The following is a 19,852-nucleotide window of genomic DNA, read 5'->3' as shown; positions in this document are numbered from 1 at the left end:
ACATTCATAGTGAAATCTAAATTAATATGCTGCCAACAGGTTTCCCTAGCCAAGTACATGGAGAGCAAAAGCCTGGTTAGGTTGGGACAAGGGTGATGTTAAAAGATTAAAATGGGCCAACCTAATTGTCCAGGTTGATAAAACTACTCCTAGTTTAAAGATTTTCAAGCCAGGTTCCCAGCAGCCCTGCAGATAAATGTTTCCTCTTCATATTTTTGTCCTAGAGTCCGTTAAATTCAACAATCATTTGAGTAAGTATTCCTTAGCAGGCATTCTGTTAAACACTAAAGATTCAGAAATATATAAGACACTTGCTTTTTTTTTTTTAAGAGGCAAGGTTTTGTTGGGCACGGTGGCCCACACCTGTAACCCCAACACTTTGGGAGGCTGAGGCAGGAGGATTGCTTGAGCCCAGGAGTTCAAGATAGCCTGGGCAGCATAGGGAGACCCTGTCTCTAAAAAAAATTAAAAATAATTTTAAAAATTATTAAGCTACTTGGGAGGCTGAGGTGGGAGAATTGCTTTCGAGGCTGCAGTGAGCTATGATTGCACCACTGTACTCCAGCCTGGTTAACAGAGTGAGATCTTGTCTCCAAAAAAAAAATGAAGATGAGGTCTTGCTCTGTTGCCTAGGCTGGCCTGAAACTCCTGGGCTAAAATGATCAAGTAGATGGGACTACAGGTATCCACCACCACACCTGGCTCAATTTTTCTCATAGTTCAATTTTTTTTTAAGGACACAATCTTTGATCTAGGAAATAGCAGTTTAGTCATTATGCTTTTACCTACGAAAACTCCCAGAATCAGCTTTTCTACTTCATCTTCTCAAACCCTTCAAGATGCTTCTTAATCCAGTTCTTAGTAAGAACCTCTCTCCTTGCCTCCCACCATTCACATAACTTTGCCCTACTTCAGCTCTTACACAACTAAACCATGTCATTAATTTTGAATGTTCTCTGTTTAGTACATCTGCATCTCATCTTCCCAATCAGGATATAAGGAACTCTCTGGCATAAATCTTCTATTAATTCATTGTATATTTCCATAACACCTACCATTCTGTTATCCCTGCTTTCAATCATCCATGATGATTGTGAATGAAATTTTACAAAACATGTAGTTTAAATTATCCCTCTTAGTCAGTTAGGTATGAGAGAGATAGATTTAGGGCAAATGTAACTTTGCCACAGTCCCTGAAAAAAAAAAAAAAAGATTTGGGGGCCGGGCACGATGGATCATGCCTGTAATCCCAGCACTGATAAGCCGAGGTGGGAGGATTTCTTGAGCCTAGGAGTTGGAGACCAGCCTGGGCAATATAGTGAGACCCTGTTTCTACAAGACAAAATTTAAAATTAGCTAGGTGTCGTGGTGCATGCCTGTGGTCACAGCTACTGAGGAAGCTGAGCTGGAAGGATCGCTTGAGCCCAGGAGTTTGAGGCTGCACCGATGCAGTGAGCACGCCACAGCACTCCAGCCTAGGCAACACAGCGAGACCCTGTCTCAAAAAAAAAAAAAAAAAAAAAAAAGAAAGAAAGATTTGGGACAAATTCTACTTTTCCATACCATGTCTCCTGATTCACTTAGAAAATTTCCTTTCTCTTTTTGACTTCTTTTTTTTTTTTTTTTTTTTTTTTTTTGAGATGGAGTCTCACTCTGTCACCCAGGCTGTAGTGGAGTGGCGCAACCTTGGCTCACTGCAACCTCTGCCTCCTGGGTTCAAGCAATTCTCCTGCCTCAGCCTTACAAGTAGCTGGGACTACAGGTGTGCGCCACGACGCCCGGTTAATTTTTTGTATTTTTAGTAGAGACGAGGTTTCACCGTGTCAGCCAGGATGGTCTTGATCTCCTGACCTCGTGATCCGCCCGCCTTGGCCTCCCAAAGTGCTGGGATTACACGCATGAGCCACCGCACCCGGCCCTCTTTTTGCCGTTTAGTTCTCTTTTTTTCTGCAGTGTTGACATTGAACACCAGATCCCTGAAATCCACACAGAAAATGCCATTTCTATTTTTGCGTTTGGTCTTGAAAACACTTGAATCACGATCATCCACTGAGAAACTTCTCCGGAAGAGGAAAGGGCAGTTCCTCAGCACATCTGTGACTCAACAGCAACTCAGGAGGGGAAGCAGAATGGATTTTGTCCCCTGTATCATCTTAAAGGGGAAATTTGTGTCTAGCTTAAATTGGGGTAGAATAGTGTCTATTAACTCTACAAGGATTCTCATGCTTTGCAAAAATATCCCAATTTCTCTGAAATCACATATTTGGAATCTCTTTTCATCACAGAACACCAGAGCTGCCATTCTTGTTACTGTAATGCCACCATGGGGAGCTTTGAGATTATTCTCCCATTGAAGTACCATCCATAAGGTTGTGGACAAATCCATAGTAACATATACCCACAGAAATTGTACTTATTATACCTGAACACTCCCATTTCTTCATAGTCTTAGAAAAAGATGCTAAAGGAAGAGACAAAAACATCAGTATATAGGAAAATACCCTCTACCCTTGAATACCTGAACCTGGAGATCGAGACCATCCTGGCTAACACGGTGAAACCCCGTCTCTACTAAAAATACAAAAAAAATTAGCCGGGCGTGGTGGCGGGCGCCTGTAGTCCCAGCTACTTGGGAGGCTGAAGCAGGAGAATGGCGAACCCGGGGGGTGGAACTTGCAGTGAGCCGAGATCGCGCCACTGCACTCCAGGCTGGGCGACAGAGTGAGACTCCGTCTCAAAAAAAAAAAAGAATACCTGAACCTACGTTGGGAAGGGCGAGCCAGGCTGAGGCTGGAAGAAGGATGTTTAATTGTGCTTGTATGCCTGTGGGAGTGCGCATCTGTGTATAAGTCAGAACCTTCCTAGAGGGGGAAAATGCTTAATTCTGTCAGTCAAATTGGTGAACGAGGTATCGGCCTCTGGGTTATTTATAGACCTTAAACTGGCATGTGCTATACATACTGAATACTTGGCTGTTCTCATTTCTTTTGAGCAATTGAGATAAAGTAAAGGAGAGGCAAATAAAAATGTCATGAGAAAAAGTAAAGAGAGATTCAGATCATGACTATAATTTTTCTTATAACATTATCTTTCTTATAACTGTAGATGGCCTGGAAAACTTCCCAGAGTCAGAGAATCCCATAAAATAGGATTCCAGGGGGTGGGAGGAGTTGGGGGGGGTGGGGGGATGGGATTTCATTTTAGAAAGAGACTGAAGAGAGCTTGGTCACTGAAGTTCCGGGTGTAGAGGTGAAGAGGATTATCTGAATACTGTACTGATTTTATCTGATTTCCAGAGTGCTCTCCAGTGTCACTATTGCTCAGATGCCAAAATATCTCTGAGCTATTACATAGAACATGGCGTCAGCCAGAGAAACTGGTTCAGGGGCACCCGGACACAACGAGCTTTCATAAAGGAACTCTGGAGAGATGACAAAGAAGCATATCTATGCCTGATCGTCCTGCACTCCTTTTTCTGGGAAGAAAGTAAAGCCCTCTACCAAAGATAGCAGAACAATCTCTCACTCTGAAGTGAGGGCAGGAATAGTGAGCTATTGCCTGCCATCCATCTCCAAGGCTTCTCTGGAAAGAGGATGTGCTGTCTAGAGAGGAAGCTGTATTTGGGACTCCTGCCCTGCAAAGTACATTCAGGGGGTCTGAGTGGCCTGCACTGGCACTCTTGGGGCCACCCAGGTTCCCCACCTTCAGCACCTCCCAGCTAGGACACATATTTTACCCATCAGTTCCTCCTTAACTCCACATTCTAGTTATTCCTGATTCCCTCTGAGAGCCTCAGCGGGTCCTCCGTGGCTGTTAAGAAACAGGTGGACCCCACCAGGCAACTGGAGAAACTGCAAACTCTCCACTTACCGAGCCACAGTCTGTCCCCTCTTTTCTTCCATAACTTCCCCATCTGTGAAATGGGAATAACAGCCCTGTCACAGCTACTTCACACAGTAAAAGTGCTGCATAAGGTGGAAAACGCTAAAATAAAAAGGCAGGGCATTGCTGTTGCTATTTTTAATACCTATCCCATAGTTTCATTTAACATAAAACAGCAAAATAGCTACCAAATATACCTTAAAAGCCCATCCTCAGCCTGGGAATAATAGCTGCATAAAAACTTGTTCAGGTCCCTCAGTCCCTCCTTAAACCTATTGAACTAGAACCTCCAAGTGTAGAGACCAGGACCTGTATTTTTAAGGAGTTCCCAGGCAATGCTAATCATCAGCCGGGTTTCTGACCACGATTTGCTCCATTCTACGAACACTGGGCAGAATCTTTGCCCGGTTTGGAGGAAAAGATATATGATGTATTTCCTATGCCTCTCAAACTTGACCAGTGGAGGTGGGTTACAGCTCAGGTGACTGACAACCTTTTCTAAGGAATAGGAAGAACAATAATGCTTTCGAAGGGTTAAGACCTCACAGGAGGACCACCAGAGGGGAGAGGAAGGGTCGGCGGGGAGGAATGGAACTCACCTACGATGATACCACAGGCACTGACCAATCCGATCTCTTTCTTCAGGGCTACTCCGCCCCCTCCGGAACCAGCCTCGGGGCTGGCGTCCGACTCGCCCCCACCTGGGTGTTTCTGTTCGGTGTTGTTTCGGTGCCTGGCTCCTTCTTCCATCCTTCTCGGTAGGATTGCAACCTCAAAAGCTGCCTCCCTTTCTAAATGCGTATTCGTGTAAATATATTGGGAGAGAGCTTTGAATTAGAACGTCCTTTTCCGAAATAGGAACCACTCCTACCCTCTAAAAAAAGGCAAGCAGATAAAAGAGAAAACGAAAAATATTCCTACTCCGTATTCACACTTTCTGATCACTCGTGTTGACAAACAAGAAAAGTGTTGCTAAAAAAAAAAAAAAAAAGGCCCAGGGGAGACATACATTTAAATATAAAAATAGAACTGTGCCAGTGACTCCGGCTGGAATTCTGCTGAAAGGGATGTGTGTTCAGAAACCAGGATGGTTCTGCTCTGTGCACCAGGCAGTGGCTTATTCAGAAAGAGAGCCTGGATTTCCCTTCACCTCTCCCCCTAATAAAACAGGAGATTGCCTTTACCTCCCCTTAGTTTTTTCTTTTATGATGAAGACAAAAATAGTTTTCATTAACGGTAGGAAAAAAGAGCAATCCTCAGGTACTTTCTTCTCTTCTAGAAAAAAAAAACTGGGGACCTGACCGTGTTGCTCTAGATCTGGTTTCCACCTGCTATGGGTTTCTTTTCCTTTCCCCGTCTTCTGCTTCCGCCTTTCCCAGATGTCCCCTTCTTTCTCGCTGGTCTTCGTGCCCTTGCTGTCCTCTTTTAGATCCCCGTTCTACTGCACAGCCGGCCCCATCCCCCTGGCTTTCGGGAGAGTGGCTTCTCCACACACTAACGTGCTTCTCTTTAGCGAGGGGTTTTATTCGCCCGCCGAGGCTCCGCCCCTGCCTCCTCTGCTCCCCTCCATCCTCAGTCCCGTCTCCTCCCTCCTCTGCAATTTAAGTATTAGCACAGAGCCCCCAAACAGCACTGAGAAAATGGACTAAGTTATTTCTTTTTGCAATCGTCTCTCGCTTTCTCCATCTTTCTCCTTGCAACCAAGTGGAAGTAAACTCCTTCCACGTCAACTGTTCCGGGAGAGCTCATTAGCTAGTATAATGTTACAGGTCATAGAACATCTGTGAGCTTTATAAATAAGGGAACAGTTGTGCAGATACTTTTAATGCCATCAGAAATAAACTAGCCAATGTGTTAAAAAGTATTTAGGACTGGATCATTTGAGAATGCAGGAGAGAACGTTGAAGGGACATCATCTTCGAGTTTCCTAAAAACAGGGGGAATCGACGGGTGGGGGAGGGAAATGGAAGGGAAAAATGGGAATGAAACAATGAAACATGTTTTCCAATGAAAACAATGGGAAAAAGGTTCTTTCAGCGTAATTGTGAGCTACGAAGAGTACAGAGGAAACAAAATCGCCAGGCGCGGTGGCTTACGCCTGTAATCCCAGCACTTTAGGAGGCTGAGAGGGGAGGATCACGTGAGCCCAGGAGTCTGAGACCAGCCTGTGCAACACAGCGAGACCCCGTCTACTAAAAAATTTAAAATTAGCCGGGTGCAGTGGTGCAGGCCTGTAGTCTTAGCTACTCAGGAGGCTGAGGCTGGAGGATTGCTTGAGCCCAGGAGGTCAAGGCTGCAGTGAGCTATGATGACGCCACTGCACTCCAGCCTGGGAGGTAGAGCAAGACCCTGTCTCAAAAACAAAACGAAACAAAAAGCCAGAAAAACCACATGCACATACAAAAAGATAAAAAACAAAATTACCAGGTAGCCTTGTTGTTCACAGCTCTTATTTAGGGCTGGCTGAAACATGAAAAAAAATGACTCAAACCCTGGTCCTGCAACTTCTAATATTTTTGCACTTATAAACTATTTGAAAAGCACACATGGGGAATTATCAGTACATCGCTGATCATGAAACAGACTTGTTGATGTTAGAATAACTAGCTTATTACCATATTGAAATGATGCCTCTACTTTTTTGAAGAATTTCACTCAGAAACTGCTGCCTTAAGGTGAGAGCAACAATGTCTACTTATAATTGTAAAGTATTTTGAAAAAACAGCATGAAGCAATATAGTGGACAACACTATAAGTCTAAAATAGTTATTTTTAGCCTTATTAAATATATTATGCAAAATTATTTAATTTTAAAGTGGGCCTAAAAAATAAAGTTCCCCCAAACTGACCCCTAACTACAGAAATTTGGCCTCACTTTCTGGAAAATGTTCCAAAAGATTTTGGGTTTTAAGGAAAATAAATACTTAATTCCTTAAAATAAGGTTGGTTGAGCTATCGTAGCGAAAGCTTTTTCAAATGGGGTAAAGTCCAATCAGCAGTCATCTGCCCCCTTGATCACTCAGCAAGTATTAAGAGGTTTCAAAGGTTGGGAGGAACTTCCTCTCCTCCTTTTGCTGGTTCAAGATACAGCAAATTGAAAGACTCAGCAAAAAAACAACAAACATACAAAAAAAAACCAGACAAGGCAGGGAATATATAGCACAAAACTCCATGGGAGGGAATGAGTCATGGGAAATGAAAAAATGTTGAATTTGCCTCTAGCCTTTCCTAACAATCTTAGAAAACACTGAGGGAAAATTTGATAGATTCATTTGTAAACATTCAGATTTGAAGACTTCTGCTCCGATTTCAACATCACCGTATAAAAGAAATAATGTTTCTGCTTCTCAAACGTGAGTTCTTTCAGTAATATTTGGTAGTTCTAATTTATATGATGCAGACTTAATGTGGGATAAAACATGAATGTGATAAATTTGAGGTCTCTTGCTAAAACCAGTGCAAACTGATAACAATATGGTAAGCTTTAGCCCTCTCAAATTATGAACTAAGAAGCTAAGGGGGTTATGGGATCAAATACATTCTTGGAATACAGTGGTACTAGGTGCACACGTTGGAAAGGAAGAGTTGCTAAAGATTAGTATTTCTATTTCTTTAGCACTTGGAATTTATAAGTGGCTTATTACCGTCGATTACTGGTGCGATGTAATATCCAGGAAAGGGGCTGGGCATGGTGGCTCATGCCTGTAATTCCAGCACTTTGGGAGGCCAAAGCAGGTGGAGTGCTTGAGCTCAGGGGTTCAAGACCAGACTGGGCAATGTGGTGAAACCCCATCTCTACAAAAATTACAAAAATTAGCTGGGTGTGGTGGCTCATGCCTGTAGTCCCAGCTACTCAGGAGGCTGAGGTGGGAGGATCGTGTGAGCCCGGGAGGTTGAGGCTGCAATGAGCCAAGATCGCACCACTGCACTCCAGCCTGGGTGGCAAAGTGAGAACCTGTCTTTAAAAAAACCAAACCAAACCAAACCAAACAAACAAACAAACAAACAAAGCTAGGAAAGGAATCTCCCCACTTTCAAAGGGATCATTATATTAAGTGCCTCTCTTTAGATTGGAATCTTTTTGTAACATAAACTCTTAAGTGTGTCAAAATTCCACGTGACTAACATTGAACACAAGAGAGAAAGAAAAGCCTTGGTGTCATATGTTGACAAAAATCTGTAAAAAATTACAAACTAAAGGCCGGGCGTGGTGGCTCAAGCCTGTAATCCCAGCACTTTGGGAGGCTGAGGCGGGCGGATCACGAGGTCAGAAGATCGAGACCATCCTGGCTAACACGGTGAAACCCCGGCTCTACAAAAAATTAGCCGAGCGTGGTAGCGGGCGCCTGTAGTCCCAGCTACTCAGGAGGCTGAGGCAGGAGAATGACATGAACCCAGGAGGCGGAGCTTGCAGTGAGCCAAGATCGTGCCACCGCACTCCAGCCTGGGCAACAGAGCAAGACTCCATCTCAAAAAATAAAAAAAAAAAAGAAATGTAAAAAAAAAAAAAAATTACAAAATAATGTTTCATTAAATTTTGAGCTTTTTTTTTTTTTTTTTTTTTTTTTGAGACTGAGTCTCGCTCTGTTGCTCTGGCTGGAGTGCACTGGTGCGATCTCAGCTTTCGGCTCACTGCAACCTCTGGCTCCTAGGTTCAAGCGATTCTCCTGCCTCAGCCTCCTAAGTAGCTGGGATTACAGGCACCTGCCACCATGCCTGGCTAATTTTTGTGTTTTTAGTAGAGACGGGGTTTCACCCTGTTACTTAGGCTCATCTTGAACTCCTAACCTCGTGATCCACCAGCCTCGGCCTCCCAAAGTGCTGGGATTACTCTATTCTGCATTTACCTTTATATTTTTATTCTATTCTCTATGTTTAAGTAGTGCTTTATAGCCTACAAATGGTTTTCTGAACAATATCTCAATTTTTTTCCTCGTCATGTAGTATCTTGGGCAGACGAGGCAGTTATTTTAAAGATTTTAAAAATTAGAAACCTGAGGCTTAAAGAAATATTTTATCTGAGGTAAAAAACAAGACAGTCTATTCAAGGGCAAATGGGAGATTGATAGTTTACACTGAGCACTTTTTCAGGATGCTATAGCTACTGGTCGAAGCCTCAACTTCTTTCACCTGAGGGAAACTCTGTGTTTTTGCTTTGGTGTCTTAATTGTGCCTTTTAGAAACTCACCTTGATCCTAACACTCACCTGCTGAGTGAGATCCACAGGACTTCACCTGGGCCCCCCCAACATTTGTCACCCCCTTCGCACAGTCCTCAGTGTGGCCATATCCCAAGTACGTAGTACAATTCCGTTTCCAATATCGGAGCCACTGTTTCAGTTGTTTTGCATGCTTCAGATCAGAAGAAATTGATCCCTTTAACTAGGGAAAATTATGGATGAAAGGCTGTTTTCTTACAACTATGGATTTAGAAAGAGAAAGGCTGTGCGTGGCTGACACCTACTGGACAGAAAGGTTATGGCTTGGGGTCATGCTGCTTGTGATAGTTAAAACACAAACACACACACAAACCCAACGCAGTCATGTTCTAATATTCCCCTACTTCCCCTTTTTTTAGAGACAGGGTCTCACTCTGTCACCTAGGCTGGAGTGTAATGGCGCAATCACAGCTCACAGCAGCCTCAAACTCCTGGGCTCAAGTGATCCTCCCGCCTCAGCCTCCCGAGTAGCTGGGACTACAGATGTGCGCCACCACACCCGGGTTAATATTCCCTTTCTGAAACAAGTTAGACGTGTCTGCTAATGCAAAAGAATAGAGCACAAAGCTCATCCACTCCATTCCTGATTTTTTTTCTAGATCCAAGAAACAGCACTTTATTCTTGCTTTTTGTAACAGAGCTGGGAAGTCTGAGGTTACCAACAAAGGACCCAAATCTCTCCCTGGAGTCAACTCACAGTCCATGCCCTCACTCCATCCTTCTTCTCATATCTATGTGCCCCATATCTATGTGCTTTAGTTTAAAGCAGAAGGAAACACTGCTTTAACCCAACTTTCTTCCCAGAGTCCCAGGGATCACTGCCTATGGTCGATTTGATGGGGGCTTCCTGAGCCAGTAGTTTTAGAAGACTTTACTTCAATAGAAAATGAAAAGCAGATGAAAATTAATGAGAAAAGAAGAAAAAAATAAAAAAAGAAAAGGCCAAAATAGGTCAGAAAGAAAGGAAGATAAAATGAGGATACTCGGTCAGTGATTAAGCTCTTTTTAGTGTATGCTCTGTTTGCCTTTTGGGCGTATTCATAAGTTCAAAGGAAGTTGTGTCTTCTAGGGTTTATGCGGTCCTGAGAATTTGGATGCAGCAGACCCTGCTTTGTTATGATGGTTAATTAATTCAGCTCTTCTGGAGATAATGATGAATCCTTGCTCTGACACCAGAGACAAAAATTCCAGCAGATTACTCTTCTGTCTGCTGCACTTGGTGGGAATTCCATCGAGCCAGCCCAGCACTAGTGAGAAAGAAATAAAGAGGCACTGCCTGTGGCAGGCCAGATCTCCGCATTTTCTTGATTCTTTTGCTGGGCCCAATCTGTCATGGGGCCTTAACAGTCTTCTTTCTAAGGATTTAAGTGACTCCAGTTTTGAATACTTAAATATGGAAACTTCCCCTTCCTAATTGGTTTTCATTATGTTTAACAAAGATGAGGGTTTTTTTTTTTTTTTTTTTTTTTTTTTGAGATAGGGTCTCACTCTCACTCTGTCACTCAGGTTGGGGTGCAGTGGTATGATCACAGCTCACTGCAACCTCGAACTTCTGAGTTCGAGTGATCCTCCTGCCTCAGCCTCTCAAGTAGTTGGGACTACAGGTGCACACCACCATGCCTGGCAAATTTTTAAAAAATTTTTAGTAAAGATGAGGTCTTACTATGTTGCCTAGGCTGATCTCAAAGTCCTTGCCTGAAGAGTTCCTCCAGCCTCAGCTTCCCAAAGTGCTGGGAGCCACTGTGTGAGCCACTGTGCTGGGCCTCAGGTTTTTAAAGATGTAGATGACAAGTTCCCCGAGGGCAAAGACCTGCTTTGCTCACTGCTATAACCCCAGTACCTAAAATGGTGCCTGGCACTCAATAAATATGATCGATTGAATGAATTAATGTAAAAATAAGTGTTGATGTACATTAATGCATAATAAATAAAATAATTACCAAATGACTCCTTGATATACCAACTAACTGTAGCAAGACGTAGCCCTTGGTGCCTGTACAGGGGCTGGACCACAGAAAGAGAAGAAAAAGACAATCAAGGTTTTGACTTTGAAGATTATTTTATACAGAGCACAGATCTCAAGCAGGCCCTTAACACTGCCAGCAATCCTACCACAATCTTGTAGTTAACTGACCTTTCCACTTACCTGCTCCTCTCTTCAAACCAATACCACACCCCAAATCTTCACTTCTAGTTGACATCTTTGACTATTGTTTCATGGAGAAAATGGGAATAGGCAGAAGAGAACTTCCCCATCCTCCATTTACTAAATCTGTCAATCTACCTGTAGCTTTCCCCACATCCTCCACCTTCCCTCCCATTGAAATGAATGTGCTCTCTGTGATCCTATGTATCTCCCCTATTGGTGCACTAGCTTCCCTGTCCTATCTCCCTGGTCAGGGACTTTGCTCTTGAAATTATTCTGTTCTCTCCTACATCATCAGTTTTTTACTGTCTCCTGGATTATTCCTATCAGTATACGATGTGCTGTAATAACTCCCATTGAAAAACAAACAGGCCGGACTGGGTGGCTCATGTCTATAATCCCATCACTTTGGGAGGCCAAGGCAGGAGGATCACTTGAGTCCAGGAATTTGAGACCAGCCTGGGTAATATAGCAAAACCTTGTTTCTACTAAAAATTAAAAAGAAAATTAGCCTGGTGTGGTGGTGCATGTCTGTAGTACCAGGAACTCAGGAGGCTGACGTGGGAGGATTGCTTGAGCCACGGGGTTGGGGCTGCAGTGAGCCATGTTCGTGCCACTGCACTCCAGCCTGTACAAGAGAGTGAGGTCGTATCTCAAAATATGTGACAAAATGAACAGAACTTCCCTTGATGCTACATTCCTTTCAGCTACCACCCAACTTCTCTGCTCCTGTCTCTACTTCCTCATCTCCACTGGTGCTTGGAATTACTACATCAAAGCTTTTGTCCCCATCACCTTGTGGAATCCGTTGTTGTCAAGGTCACCAACATCTACTCTATCAATTGTACCACTGGTGGTCTAATCTAGCAATCATTTCTCAGTCCTTATCTTGTTGATCTTACAGCAGCATGTGGCCAGCTAACGGCTCTGGAGCACCCACTCTCCTAGGTTTCCCCAACCTCATTTGTCTCTTTTTAGGCTGCTGGCTGGACCCTTTCCTTTCCCCAATCTCTTCTCTTCTCTATCCTCCCTCTCTAGCTGTGTGATCTCATCCAGTCCCATGGCTTTCAGTAGCAACTCTACACTGATATTTTCCAAATTTATAGATCCAGTTCTACTCTCTTGCATAAACTCTAGAATCAGCTATCTAGCCACCTAATTGATGTCTCTGTTTTGGATGTTTAATAGGCACCTCTAGCCTAATATGCCCAAAAGAGAGTGCGTGCTTTCCGCTCCAAACCTGATTTTTGCCCAGTATTCCCCACTTTAGTAAATGGTGCTAGTTGGTCAGGCCAAAATATCTTGGAGTCAACCTTGATTTATCTTTTTCTCATATATCCTACATTTGGTTTGTCAGCCAATCCCTGTTAGCTGTAGCTTCAAATCAAATCTCGCAAATATCGAGAGACTGATCACTTCTTACCATCTCCACTGCTACCACCCTGGTTCATCACCACTTCACCATCAGCTCTCACCCACGCTGTTTCAATAGCCTTCTAATTGGTCTCCCTATTTCCACATGTTTCTCCTACAAATGTTCTCCTACACTTTATTCTCTACATGGCAGCCAGAATGATCCTTCATAATTACAGATCAGGTCACGTCCCTTCCCTGTTCAAAACCCTCCAACGCTGCCTGTCACAGCTAACTAGAATCAAACCCGCAGGTCCTGGTGGCCACTTGGACTTCATATCCTTCTCTTCCTTTCATGTGGTCCTCCAGTCTCATAGACCTCCTTCCTAGTCCTTGAACACTAAGCTCTGCCTCAGGGCCTGGTGGTAGCTGAAGCCTCCGTCAGGGTCAGTCTTCCTGCAGACCGTCTTGGGGGCGTCCTCGCTTTCTCACATCATGCACGTCCCTCTGCAAATATCACCTCCTCACGGGGGACTTCTCTGACCACCCAATAGAAAGTCCATCTCAGGCTGCGCGCAGTGGTTCACTCCTGTAATCCCAGCACTTTGGGAGGCTGAGGTGGGTGGATCGCCTGAGGTCAGGAGTTCAAGATCAGCCTGGTCAACATGGCAAAACTCCATCTCTACTAAAAATACAAAAATTAACCAGGCGTGGTGGTGGCGCACACCTGTAGTCCCAGCTACTTGGGAGGCTGAGGCAGGAGACTCGCCTGAACCCGGGAGGTGGAGGTTGTAGTGAGCTGAGATCACACTGCACCCTGGACGACAAAGTGAGACCCTGTCTCAAAAAAAAAAAAAGAAAGTCCACCTCCATCCCATCACCTGTACCTTGCCTTTTATAATATCTGCCACTACTTAACATAACTTGTTTGTTTGTTTGTTCCTTGTTTGTCTTTCCTATTAAAATGTAAGCTCTGAATTATTGATGTTGTTAGTTGGTTTTTCTTGGGGGTAATGATATTACAGTTATTGTTAAAAAGTTTTATCTTTTAGAGATATATGCCAATATATTTATGGATGAAATAATCTGATATCTTGGATTTGTTTCAAATAATATAGGAGAAAGAATAGAGGGAAGGATAGGTTACCAGTGAAAAAAGGCTGGGTTTATATTGTTTAAGTGGGATGATGGGTAATAGTCCATTAGACTGTCTTCTTTTGCATATGTTTAAATTTTTCTGTAATAAAAAACAAACAAATAAAACCTTTGCTTGTTTCTTCACCATTATTTCCCTAAGGCCTAGAGCAGTTCTTAGCATATAGAAGGCACTCAACAAATACATACTTATTTGATATTCATTGTATATTGAATCTTTGGGAGAGTAAAGGTATATTTTCAAGATAAATTTTATTCAATTACTGTAAATTATTGGAAATCTAAATTCTTGTTTCCAAAGGAGGATTTTACAGAGTCTGCCCTTTCAGGCTATGCATTCAAGAATATTCTAATTAAAAAGTCAGGAAACAACAGGTGCTGGAGAGGATGTGGAGAAATAGGAACACTTTTACACTGCTAGTGGGACTGTAAACTAGTTCAACCATTGTGGAAGATGGTGTGGCAATTCCTCAAGGATCCAGAACTAGAAATACCATTTGACCCAGCCATCCCGTTACTGGATATATACCCAAAGGATTATAAATCATGCTGCTATAAAGACACATGCACACGTATATTTATTGTGGCACTATTCACAATAGCAAAGACTTGGAACCAACCCAAATGTCCATCAATGATAGACTGGATTAAGAAAATGTAGCACATACACACCAAGGAATACTATGCAGCTATAAAAAAGGATGAGTTCATATCCTTTGTAGGGACATGGATGAAGCTCATTCTCAGCAAACTATTGCAAGGACAGAAAACCAAACACCGCATGTTCTCACTCATAGGTGGTAATTGAACAATGAGAACACTTGGACACAGGAAGGGGAACATTACACACCGGGGCCTGTCGTGGGGTGGGGGGAAGGGGGAGGGATAGTATTAGGAGATATACCTAATGTGAATGACGAGTTAATGGGTGCAGCACACCAACATGGCACATGTATACATATGTAACAAACCTGCACATTGTGCACATGTACCCTAAAACTTAAAGTATAATAATTTTAAAAAAAGAATATTCTAATTATGGGAATGCCAGAAACTATAGTCACTAATTTGGTGATAACTATGCCTTTATGCCTTTAATTATCTTCATAAGACCAATTTTTTTTTAAAATATAGCTTTATGGCCAGGTGCGGTGGCTCATGCCTGTAATCCCAGCACTTTGAGAGGCTGAGGCGGGCGGATCACCTGAGGTCAGGAGTTCGAGACCAGCCTCACCAGCATGGAGAAACCCTGTCTCTACTAAAAATACAAAAATTAGCCGGGCATGGTGGCACATGCCTGTAATCCCAGCTACTAGGGAGGCTGAAGCAGGAGAATCACTTGAACCTGGGAGGTGGAGGTTGCTGTGAGCCGAGATCATGCCATTGCACTCCAGCCTGGGCAACAAGAGAGAAACTCTGTCTCAAAAAAAAAAAAAAAAAAAAAAAAAAATATATATATATATATATATATATATGTATATAGCTTTATTTGTCTTACCTCTTTTTCACCAAATCATAATAATCAGCTGTACTCTCCTGTACCAGAAATGTGTGACAAAGTTGGGGAGAAAACCCAAAAGTTTAGTAAGGGGAAAATTTGTAGACCCAGTCACTTGAAACTTTGGCCGGACTATAGTTTGGAGATCACCGATACAGAATATAAAATCCATGGTAATAGAATGTGGCCTTTTTGATTTCTAGTACTATACAATTTATCAGACTGACAGAGAAAGCTATTCTAATAGAAAGTGAATTACAAACACCTGGATGTATTCAGTTAACTTCATTAACACATTCAGTCAATAGTGATCTACTGTTTACTGTGCTAGACACTGGGGATATTACGGTGAACAAAGACCATCTGCCTTCAAGGACCTCGTAGACCTTAAATACAAACACTTTTGATCTTCTCTTTCCTCTTGAAGACCAGGTATAGCTTAGTTACCTAGAGTCCCCAACAAAGGAGCAGTGCACATTTGAGGTAAACTCTGGCATGAAAGCCACAGACAATAACAAACATAGATGACGCTGGGGTGGAAAAAAACCTCTCTCAAATTGTACTTTTTATATTTAGAGGGGTAAGAGAAAGTGTTACTCCCATAAAACAAAGCAGGAAAACTCATAAAACAATAGAAAGCTCTTAGAAATTAAAATATGATGAAAGAAGTTAATATTCTGTAGAAGGGTTAGAAAATAAAGTTGAGAAAACTCTAAAAGATAGGTTAAAAAGATGAAAAGACAAAATACAAAATTAGAGGACTAATTCAGGATTTTCCAACATCTGACTAATGGGAGTAAAACAACAGAAAACAGGAGAAAACAAAGAAATAATGCAAATAATGCAAAAACAATTCTGGAAGTGAAAAACACGAGTGTCCACGTTGAAACGGTACACTGAGCACCTAGAACAATAAAAGATAAAAAAAGAAAGTCCCACATCAAGGCACATCATGAGGAATGTTCATACTACTGAGAACCAAAGAGAAGATCCTGAAAATCTCCAGTGAAGAAAAGTGGGTTATACATACAGAATGTTACCAGAGGCCGGGCGTGGTGGCTCACACCTGTAAACCCAGCACTCTGGGAGGCAGAGACAGGTGGATTACCTGAGGTCGGGAGTTCAGACCAGCCTGACCTACATGGAGAAACCCCGTCTCCCCTAAAAATACAAAATTAGCCGGGGTGGTGGTGCATGCCTATAATCCCAGCTACTCGGGAGGCTGAGGCAGCAGAATCGCTTGAACCCGGGAGGCGGAGGTTGCGGTGAGCCGAGACTGCGCCATTGCACTCCAGCTTGGGCAACAAGAGCGGAACTCCATCTGAAAAAAAAAAAAAAAAAAAAGAATGTTACCAGAATGGCACTGCCTTTCTCAGCAGCAATACTATTATAGAAGTTTAAATAGAACAATGTCTTCAAAATTGAGAAGGAATATGATTTTCAACTTAGAAAATTATACATAGCCAAAGTATCAATCAAAAGTGGGTATAAAATAAAATCCCTATCAAAATATAAGATCTTACATTTACCTCTCTTGTGTTCTTTTTCAGAAAGCTGTTGGAGAATGTGCACCATCAAAATAAGGGAATAAATAAAGGAGGAAGAAGACCCTGGGTTCAGGAATAAGGTACCACAACTAGAGACAGTCAAAGAGAATTCCTAGGATAAGAGGGTGAATTAGGACCAGACAGCCACCCCTTCAGAGGGAGGGCAGAATGGAAGACTCAAGAGGATGTCTCCCAGAAAATAAAAATGCAGCTGAGGATTACTTGATGTTTGACAGCCTGGAACATAGTATCCAGGGGGTGGATTTATGTTTTTATCAAATGAGTCTAAGAAGAACTAGCGATAGTGACAAGAAAAGCAAGCAAATGAAAACATGAGGCAAGTATTACCTTCAAGGAATTGTTTGATTTGGCTCAGCAATAAAGAATACATAGATAGTCATAATAATGCATAGTAACAGAAGATTTAACCAAAAAAAAGGAAGGATGGAAAGAGAAGAAGAGTGGGGGTAGTTATTATAAGTTTTATAGTACAATATGACTTTTAAAACCATATACTATCTTTTTTTTTTTTCTGAGATGGGGTGTCACTCTTGTTGCCCAAGCTGGAGTGCAGTGGTGCGATCTCGGCTCACTGCAACCTCTGCCTCCTGGGTTCAAGCGATTCTCCTGCCTCAGCCTCCCAAGCAGATGGGATTATAGGAGCCTGCCACCTACGCCTGGCTAATTTTTGTATTTTTAGTAGAGAGAGGGTTTCACCATGTTGGCCAGGCTGGTCTGGAACTCCTGACCTCAGGTTATCCACCTGCCTCGGTCTCCCAAAGTACTGGCTTTACAGGCATGAGCCACCAGGCCTGGCCTCATATACTATCACTTAAAAATTAAAAACAAAAGAGGAAAATAGGTAGCAGACAAGCACTACATAAAAATGGCAGCAATGGTATTATCAGTCACATTAGAATTTAAGGCAAAAAGCATCAATATATATAAAAGAGGCCAATATAAGATAATTAAAAGAACACTCAAGAAGATATGACAATCTTGAACTCCTATGTACCTAAAAATAAGGCTTGAAATATATGAAGAAAAAATTGATAGAATTGAAAAACAAATTTGAAAAATTTGCAATCATTGGGAGAAATTTTAATGTATCTCTATCAGAAGCTGATAAATCAGCCAGGCACAGTGACAAACGCTTATAATCCCAGCACTTTGGGAGGCTGAGATGGGCAGATCATCTGAGCTCAGGAGTTTTAGACCACCCTGGGCAACATGGTGAAACCGCATCTCTACTAAAATAAAAAAAATTATCTGGGCATGGTAGCGGCCCACCTGTAATCCCAGCTACATGGGAGGCTGAGGCATGAGAATCGCATGAGTCTGGGAGGTGGGGGTTGCAGTGAGCCGAGATCGTGCCACAGCACTCCAGCTTGGGCTACAGAGAGAGACTCTGTCTCAAAAAAAAAAAAAAAAAAAAACAAACAACGCTGATATGTCAAACAGGCCAGAAAAATTAGTAAACAGATAAAATATTTGAACAAATTAGCAAGCTTGATCTAACAGATTTCTAAAGAACCATGCATTAAAAAATAGAGACTATACATTATTTCCAAGTATGTATGGTATATTTAAAAACATTTCGATTTACTGGGTCACAGAGGAACTCTAGAAATTTCAAAGATGTGAAATCATACAGCATCACAGAGATTCCTGGGTCACAACGAAATTAAATTAGCAATCAACAATTAAAATAGAAAATAAGGTAAAGACTTTCGGGAAATTTGAAAATGAACTAAATACCTCAGTTAAATAATAATAATGGAAATTATGAAATAACTAGAAGTTAACTGACAATGAAAGTACAGCATATAGGAGCCAGGTGTTGTGGTGCACGCCTACAGTCCCAGCTATTCGGGAGGCTGAGGTGGGACGATTGCTTGATCCCAGGAGTTCAAGACCAGCTTGGGCAACATAATGACACTCTGTCTCTAAAGAAAAAAAAAACCCTTGGCTGGGCGCGGTGGCTCACGCCTGTAATCCCAGCACTTTGGGAGGCCAAGGCAGGTGGATCACGAGGTCAGGAGATCGAGACCACAGTGAAACCCCGTCTCTACTAAAAATACAAAAAATTAGCTGGGCGCAGCGGCGGTTGCCTGTAGTCCCAGCTACTCGGGAGGCTGAGGCAGGAGAATGGTGTGAACCTGGGAGGCGGAGCTTGCAGTGAGCCGAGATCGTGCCACTGCACTCCAGCCTGGGCGACAGCGAGACTCCGTCTCAAAAAAAAAAAAAAAAAAACCCATGAGATGCAGCTAAAGTAGTATTCTGAGGTAAATGTAAAGTCTTACAGATTTAGAAAACATGAAGTATTTATAATAAATGAATTAAGCTATCAGAGGAACCAAATGGAATTATAAGTGCTTGACTCGTAGCCCATCTTCACCATGTCTCTTGTCTACCTCTAAGGCTTTGATCTCCTTTGTTCCCATGATTCACCCTCACTGCTCTAGGAGCAATTGTTTCATAATGCTCTGCCTTGATTATAGTCTCATTTCTATTCAGTAATTCAATTTAGTGCTAATTCTCCCCTACTTCATGCACTCATTTCATGTGCTATCTTCTTCCAACACTCCCTGGACCTCCACACCTCAAATGAAACCTGTGCTCTCCCGACAGCACATCCACCCTCCTAATACTCCTCAGTAGAGATGGGTCCTTGCCATGTTCTGATGGCGCCTGGACGGTGGAAGGGACTAGCATGTATTGAGCAATCACTATGTGCCAGACACTTCATGTAACAAGGAATTTCGCCATGTTTAATCTCATGTAACCTTCCAAACAACCTTTCAAGGTAATTGTTGTTTTGCATTTTACAAAGGAGGAAACGGGTTCAAGATTATGTGACTTGCCAAGGACACACACAATGGCAGAGCTGTAATTGGACTGTAAATCTTGATTGACCTCACTGCATTTGCTCTTTTCACTGTGCCACAGGAGAAAAAAGGTACATTCTTTTCTATCTCAGTTGCTTTCAATCATTACATTGTTATTTCTCAATTCTTCTCTGGATGCTTTGTACCACTTGGTCACATCCTCAA

At 42.4% G+C, this 19,852-nt stretch overlaps 2 protein-coding genes across 2 annotated transcripts in view; one reads left to right on the top strand and one right to left on the bottom strand.

The window, feature by feature from the left end:
• Positions 1 to 5,377, bottom strand: part of SLC7A8 (solute carrier family 7 member 8) — a 59,376-nt gene extending 53,999 nt beyond the window's left edge. Inside the window, exon 1 of the mRNA XM_030802587.1 lies at positions 4,482 to 5,377. Coding sequence (XP_030658447.1) covers positions 4,482 to 4,632 — 151 coding nt within the window. The 5' untranslated portion in view covers positions 4,633 to 5,377. The remainder of the gene's footprint in view (positions 1 to 4,481) is intronic.
• A 1,688-nt stretch (positions 5,378 to 7,065) lies between these two features.
• The window catches only part of RNF212B (ring finger protein 212B), a 91,540-nt gene continuing 78,753 nt past the window's right edge, over positions 7,066 to 19,852 (top strand). Inside the window, exons 1-2 of the mRNA XM_030802586.1 lie at positions 7,066 to 7,235; positions 16,803 to 16,879. The gene's annotated coding sequence lies outside the window, so the exon portion shown is untranslated. The remainder of the gene's footprint in view (positions 7,236 to 16,802; positions 16,880 to 19,852) is intronic.

The sequence above is a fragment of the Nomascus leucogenys genome, chromosome 22a, assembly GCF_006542625.1.
Source record: "Nomascus leucogenys isolate Asia chromosome 22a, Asia_NLE_v1, whole genome shotgun sequence".
In the NCBI taxonomy this organism is placed as follows: domain Eukaryota; kingdom Metazoa; phylum Chordata; class Mammalia; order Primates; family Hylobatidae; genus Nomascus; species Nomascus leucogenys.
The sequence above is the reverse complement of the archived record's forward strand: the minus strand, read 5'-3'. Positions and strand labels throughout refer to the sequence as shown.